A 7,502-nucleotide genomic window follows, 5' to 3' on the forward strand; every position below is an offset into this window, starting at 1 on the left:
TAAAACGACCCAAGGCGAACATGTTTTCAAATTGTCCTCATGATGTTAAAAAAATGCAATACACCCAAAAAAGGTGCCGATTTTTTTTAAATTTTATATTGCAATTGGCTGAAAGAATAAGCGAAATCAGTGATGCAAATCCTTTAGTAAGTTCTAGGGGCATAAACTCTCCTTTTAAATGATTCTTACCTCATACTTAAGTTGAGGATATATGTACGTATGAGAAGGGTTTGAAAAATCACTAGGTCGTACATTCAAACATCTGTTGTTTATTTGCGAAACTATACAATAAAATTTGATTCATCCTTCAACACCCAAGTCTCCCGGTTTGACATCCTAAAGTTCCCCTGGAGTGAATCACATTGAATACAGCCTATCAACCAAGTTTAAATATCCCCTACACGTTACGGCTCCTTTTACAAATGTGAAAACGTGGGCACATATATTTACCAGGTGAGGCTTTGTCCTTCGCAAGAACACTCAAAAGCTTTCCCAAGACATTCGAACTAATGACCGTGTGTGCTACTACCCTAACGTAGTGGACAGTTTCTGAAAACTGAAGCTACGCGGTCATCCATAATGAGCTCTGATATCATAAAGCCGGAAAAGAGCAGTTACCATCTTTCAACTTAAAATCGGGCGACTTTCATTCTAAACTATCGTTTTGATTTAAGGAAGACTATTGAAATCAATGTTGTGAACACAAACGTCTGCAAACTTTGGTCTACATTTAAAAGTGTAAATTTTGTGTGCAAACGAGTTTTCAATAAGTGTACATTTTTCAGTTTTTCACAGTTAGGGAATTGACCCCCTGATCTCGAAATTTCTTTTCTTTGTAACTGTCGTGAAGCCTGAAATAAGAACTCAGCCCCTGCTTATCTGCAACAATAAAAAGCATAAAACAAGATGAGTAGACACCTTGTCATGGCAGTGCATGCTAAGTTTGTGTATTCAGCGATCAGTCCAGCAAGCAGTAAGTGACTTTTTCGGTTAGGCAGGGAACCCACAGAACTAGAACTACAGAATATCATGCTTTCAATATCACTATGCCACATAAGCCAAGTTAGTTGCACAGCTTTGAAAATACCTAGAACAGCTCCAGTGCCACTTCTTTTTCCTAGATGGCGGTAAAGCTGCTCGATATGAGGGTATGAGTTATAAACGAATATATGATTAGAGCTGTTACCAATTTTTTTGGGTACTGCGCAGGTGTTTTTGGAAAGGGGTGCTAACTTTTCTAGCAATTGAAATGAGTCCAATATTATCCATTATCTTGACTCTATCGTCGTGTCGTGAGTTGGACGTAAAATACTTTAATGCACGATGTCTTATCAGTATTCCTATATTGTTGAAAATTTATAATCGGTGCGAAATGTACAGAAGCTGCACTAGCAGTTCTAAAGCTAAGACTATTATGACTAGATTCGCGGCATAAACTCTACATTTCTTTCGTGGTAATCGACTTTTTCAATGTTGTCCTGATGCCATTCTCTTTAATGGGTTGAAGCCGATGCAATTGACAAACCACTCAGCCACTTAACTAGCATTGGAAATTGTACCCTCAATCTTTTAAGGTTCCTACAGTCCTTAGGCGACTGACTGGTAAGTTCTGGTGGAACAACTTGGGTATCGTAGATGACTTGGGTATCGTAGATGACAATCACATCTTCATTTTAAATTACCGTATGGTTAAAAAACTGCCCGAGGCCACGTCTTTGGATATGTTGGTTGAATTTAATGCGGTACTGAGATCTGATCGACTGCTTTGTAAAACTGGTATAGCTATTTCGAGTATCTTTCATCGTTCAGCTGGTTTACTCTTATGTGAGTTCAACAGCCCGGAAAAAAGCTATTTGGACGTGATACACTGCTTATAGGAGTAAAAGTAAGAGAGGTTGGTTTCTCTAAAGTGTAACGCAGGGACTAAAAAATGTCGAGCTTTAGTTTAAAAATTGTGAAGTTTTAATACATATATACAATCCTCCGGCCGATTTATTAACATTTTCCTCCCGTGTAAATAATCCTTCTCAGGTATACTAGATTCGGATACTAATGGAGTAATCAGAGTTGGGAAAAAGATTGGTTTCAGTGTGTGGAAGCACGGAAGTAAATGATTTATTAAATTTTGAGTAAATTATTCAAATTTACTATTATATACCTTTCTGCGAGATGAGATTCATATACTAGTAAGAATCGTCTTTTATACTAAAAGAAAAGATACAACGGTTTTAAATGGGGTTTAAAATGTGATTTAGCAGATATAAAAATATTTGTCCATAATAAATACACCAGAAACATTTGGATTTAGAGAAATGAAGTGTATAATGGCAGCTTTAGTGAGCAGGGAATGCTTGAGTGATTGAGCAAGTAAACGAATGACTCAAAGCGCCCAATGAGAACAGCTAACAGTCGTGGGTGTCAACAATTTCGGTGTTTCTTTTTTTTAGTAATGCTGGTTTGTATAGATGTGAGTCATGAAAAACGTGAATTGTGTGTAATATTCAATTGAAGATATTTACGATGCACCTTTCATGGTTTTCATTTAAAAACTCATAAATTTGTTATAATCGATATTGTGAAAAATGGAAATTGAAGGGAATCTGTAGATCCCAGTAAAAGCTCGTGGAGCGACATTTCCTAAAAGTATGAGTTTGCCTCTTTCTCTGACCTGAACGGTCGATCTAACTGTTCACTTTACGCTTTGCTTACATATGTAACTCTTTTGATTTTGCAATTTTCGTTTTACTAACTAATTTGTGCACTTATTTTTATATATTGTGACGAATATTAGCAACACTAAGGGATACTATCATCTCTAAGCCGATGCTAAGCAGTGACTTGTATGCACATCATTAAATCAATCATTATGTCTACCCATATATCCATACGAGCAGCGGAGAAGAGACGCACAAACACATGCATATATCTTATCTGAGATGCCCACAAAAGAAGGCAATAATTTGTGCAAGTGTCAATCATATATACACGCGCATATGAGAAGCTATAAACGTAGTTATAGCTGGTAATTTTTTTATAGCTGATAAATAACTAGTAAATTCTAGAATAGAAAAGCCTAGAAATATGCAACGAGGAAACCAGACAGTCTAAAAGGCAGCAACAGTAGAGGCACGACAATGAGTTTGGTTTAAGCAAGGTATCAGTTGCGAATTATAAGTGTTAATGTGAAGTACTTTAATAAAGGCTATTTTTGCATTATTCAATATTGGAGTTATTTATTCAACAGTTTAGTGAACGTTAGCAGAAGATTTGGAATAAGGGAAATTTCAGTAAATTCTTTACAATATGTAGATAAATGTATATGCTCACTTTGCATATTTAAGAAAAAATGAATAATGAACAATGAATTCAAATAAACTGACCCAAGGCGAATATGTTTTCAAATTGTCATTGTGCTGTTAAAAAATGCAATACACCCAAAAAAGGTGCCGATTTTTTTTTAAATTTTATATTGCGATTGGCTGAAAGAATAAGCGAAATCAGTGATGCAAAATCCTTTAGTAAGTTCTAGGGGCATAAACACTCCTTTTAAATGATTCTTACCTCATACTTAAGTTGAGGATATATGTACGTATGAGAAGGGTTTGAAAAATCACTTGGTCGTACATTCAAACATCTGTTGTTTATTTGCGAAACTATACAATAGCGTCTGAAATGTGTAATTTGATTCATCCTTCAACACCCAAGTCTCCCGGTTTGACATTTCCTAAAGTTCCCCTGGAGTGAATCACATTGATTACAGCCTATCAACCAAGTTTAAATATCACCTACACGTTAAGGATCCTTTTACAAATGTGAACACGTGGGCACATATATTTACCAGGTGAGGCTTTGTCCTTCGCAAGAACACTCAAAAGCTTTCCCAAGACAGTCACACTAATGACCGTGTGTGATACTACCCTAACGTAGTGCACACTCGAACTAGTCTGAAAACTGAAGCTACGCGGTCATCCATAATAAACTTAAAATCGGCGACTTTCATTCTAAACTATCGTTTTGATTTAAGGAAGACTATTGAAATCAATGTTGTGAACACAAACGTCTGCAAACTTTGGTCTACATTTAAAAAATTTTATCCAGGATCCTTGTAAAATTTTAATTATGTAGATCCACCGAGGATTATACGATTTTCACTCATGAGTTACGCAATGACATCCACTTATGCTTATGATTTCGAGGGCGGCATCTTTGGCCGAATAGTCACTCCCTAACGTTTCAAGGTGTTTCTCTGGTGTAGCTCGGCAGCATAGCGCGACAAAAACCTCCGTTAGAAAGTCTTCGGAGCTACACCCAGAGCTTCTAGGAAACTTACGTCGACGAAGGTACATATGAGTTCGAAGTCGCAGTCATATAGCTTCTGTGCTAGCATATGGTGTGAGGGTCAGGAGGCGTGGTAGCGACTGGTGGTTGGAATTGTAGCTCGAAAAAACTGGATGCGCCCTGTGCAACGAAAGTCATGAGTATTAATAGACCATTAATAGCAACCGTAATACGCCTTTGTGCGTGACCGCCAAAGAGCCACAAATGATTTAAAGAAATTGTGTTCGGGGCAATTATACTAGCTGCAGAACTTAACCGCACTGGAATAATATTCTATAAAAGCGCGCAATTACTGGCATATGCTGATGACATTGATATCTATCATCGGCCTAAACACACGCGCTGTTAGTTCTGCTTACTCCAAACTGGAAAAAGAAGCGGTAAAGATGGGTTTGATGGTGAATGAGGGCAAAACGAAGTACCTGCTGTCATCGAGCAGAGAGTCAGCGCATACGCGCCTTGGCAACCATGCTACTGTTGGCAGCCATAACTTCGAAATAGTAAAAAACTTCGTTTATTTGGGAACCAGCATCAACACTAGCAACAACATCAGCACTGAAATCCAGCGAAGAATCAATCTTGCCAATAAATGCTACTTTGGACTAGGTAGGCAATTGAAAAGTAAAGTCCTCTCTCGGCGAACGAAAATCATACTCTTCAAATTACTTATCGTACCCGTCCTGCTATATGGGGCAGAAGCATGGACCATGACAACAGCAGATGGAGCGGCTTTGGGAGTGTTCGAGAGAAAAGTTCTTCGAAATATTTATGGACCTCTACGCGTTGGCGAGTACCGAAGAAGATTTAACGATGAGCTGTACGAGCAATACGCAGACATCAACATAGTCCAGCGAATTAAAACGCAGCGGCTGCGCTGGCTAGGCCATGTTATGCGAATGAAAGAGATGCTCCGGCCAAGGAAGTGTTTTTATCGGAACCCGCCTATTGAAGCAGAGGCCACTCCGTTGGAAGGACCAGGTGGAAGTAAGTAAGTTCGGGACAATTATTAGGAGTTAACCCCAGGTGAAACTACGCTTTGCACGAGATATAAGAAAAAAGTATGACCATTTTATGTATCTCTATTTCTTTCATCAGACGCAGCAGTACCAATTCCAAAGACCGGCGTTAGGTTCGAAGCCTCTCCGGAGTAAGTGAACGAGGGACAATCCCTCCGCAAGGAGCTATGTACTTTTGAAAATTTTTGAACGATCTGCGAGATTTTGAGGCAAAAACCCCGGATATTTCCGAAATTACCAACACGTTTATTTCCTTAAATACATACAGACAAAACCTTTCCTAACTATTATTTTTTTAAATAGAAAAATGAAGCTTTTTAAAGTAAGAACACCGGCGTACTCCGGCGCGCCGCCGCCGCTATATAATAGAGCCTACGCCGGGGCCGCGGATAAAGTGATCGGCGTAAACTTCTAGTCCAGATCTGAACTTTAAGTTGAAGAGAATCTTTATCGGAAACTCTCCCGTTTTCGATCAGCACCGGCACCGCTTCTATTGACAAAGTTAGATGTTAGAAGGATAAAACAGAAGTAAACACTTTTTCAAATACGTAATACATACTATGTGCCATATTTTATTACAAGCCATACTTGGCCGCTTTAGTAAGTTTAGATTTATTTCAAAAAGTTTAAAGTAAATTTAATTTATTTTAATTTTCATCTCTTTTTTTAAAACTTTGTGTTCGAACCGCTATCCACTATGCTGCGCACTTTTAAGTCAGGCGAAAGCATAGACCAAATCTCTTGTAAAGCTTGTCGTGTTTGATTATTCATACCACCCTCGCATTTCAAGTTTTGGGCACAACAAGCCGGATAAGCTGCTTGCTCATCAACGTAACCATCCCATTCGCAACCTTCTGGAGGTGATACAGTACCACAACTAAAAAGAGAAATTACAAAAAATAAACAGACAAAATTAAGTCAAATATGTTTTTTGTAAGAATCACGAAAAATTAAAACAAAAACCAAAAAAGTAAAAGCAGCGCACCCTGAAATTGTGACATCGCCATATTCATTATCACAATGTATTTCGGCACAGGTATCTGGTGATTTAACTGTATCAAGAGGCGATATGATAGTATCACAATTATAAACGCATTTGCCGGGATATGCTGGGAAGCAAGAAAATAAAATAGATTTTTATATGTGGAATGGTCTAAAGAACTCCGTAGTTCGATCCAACTGACCTTCATTATGATAGTTTCCTCTCGCCTGCCATGCCACCACTTGTTCACGGTGTCCGCTACTTATAAGACAAAGGAGCGCTGTAAAAAACCACCAAATGCTCGAACTTTTCCACATTTTCCATGCATTTCACCTGAAACGCGTTAAGGGACTGAACTTGGCCAAGCTAATTGTTGGCCAAATAAATAGTTATTTTGAATGTGTAAATGAGCAAATTGGGAAAACTAAAAAATTATCGCATCATAGTTGAGTCAGGAAAAACACGTTTAAAGAGAGCAAAATGTGATCTTTTTAAAGAGAACAAACTTGAGATGTTTTGAATTGCAATGCTGTGCAGAGTAGCCAAGTAATTAATTTCGAAAGTCTAAAAAATATCCATATTGTGACATTCAAAACTCATATGCACTGTTGCAGAATAACTTTTTTATTTTCATGGCGTTTCATAAACATTTTCTCACTGAAATTTGACTTTTACATTAAGCGCTCATTCAGCAAAACAATGTGCAGAATACTTTACAGAATCGCATGATTTAAAGTGTAAATTTTGTGTACAAACGAGTTTTCAATAAGTTTTTATTTTTCAGTTTTTCACAGTTAGGGAATTGACCCCTGATTTCGAAATTTCTTTTCTTTGTAACTGTCCTGAAGCCTGAAATAAGAACTCAGCCCCTGCTTATCTGCAACAATAAAAAGCATAAAAAAAGATGAGTAGACACCTTGTCATGGCAGTTCATGCTAAGTTTGTGTATTCAGCGATCAGTCCAGCAAGCAGTAAGTGACTTTTTCGGTTAGGCAGGGAACCCACAGAACTAGAACTACAGAATATCATGCTTTCAATATCACTATGCCACATAAGCCAAGTTAGTTGCACAGCTTTGAAAATACCTAGAACAGCTCCAGTGCCACTTCTTTTTCCTAGATGGCGGTAAAGCTGCTCGATATGAGGGTATAAGTTATAAACCAATA

The 7,502-nt window shown here is 37.9% G+C and overlaps 1 protein-coding gene across 2 annotated transcripts; it reads right to left on the bottom strand.

The window, feature by feature from the left end:
* Nucleotides 1-5,890: 5,890 nt before the first annotated feature.
* On the bottom strand, nucleotides 5,891-6,775 carry LOC137247806 (uncharacterized). Of its 2 annotated transcripts, none has more exons than XM_067778754.1 (3): nucleotides 6,539-6,775; nucleotides 6,340-6,406; nucleotides 5,891-6,231 (listed from the first exon to the last, which is right to left on the bottom strand). In XM_067778754.1, the coding sequence occupies exons 1-3, from the start codon at nucleotides 6,651-6,653 to the stop codon at nucleotides 6,021-6,023; spliced, it is 393 nt and encodes a 130-aa protein (XP_067634855.1). In that variant the 5' UTR covers nucleotides 6,654-6,775; the 3' UTR covers nucleotides 5,891-6,020. The 2 variants fall into 2 exon arrangements, with proteins under 2 accessions (XP_067634855.1, XP_067634853.1); XM_067778752.1 differs by having other exon boundaries at nucleotides 6,340-6,463; nucleotides 6,539-6,741.
* Between the last annotated feature and the right edge of the window lie 727 nt (nucleotides 6,776-7,502).

This window comes from Eurosta solidaginis, chromosome 4 (assembly GCF_040869045.1).
Source record: "Eurosta solidaginis isolate ZX-2024a chromosome 4, ASM4086904v1, whole genome shotgun sequence".
NCBI lineage: Eukaryota > Metazoa > Arthropoda > Insecta > Diptera > Tephritidae > Eurosta > Eurosta solidaginis.

Excerpts from the sequence above, each read along its gene's own strand:
- LOC137247806 (XM_067778752.1), bottom strand. The coding sequence starts at position 6,653 with ATGTGGAAAAGTTCGAGCATTTGGTGGTTTTTTACAGCGCTCCTTTGT. Across the intron at positions 6,464-6,538 it reads AGGAAACTATCATAATGAAG|CATATCCCGGCAAATGCGTT; the intron begins GTCAGTTGGATC and ends CTTGCTTCCCAG. Across the intron at positions 6,232-6,339 it reads GGCGATGTCACAATTTCAGG|TTGTGGTACTGTATCACCTC; the intron begins GTGCGCTGCTTT and ends TTCTCTTTTTAG.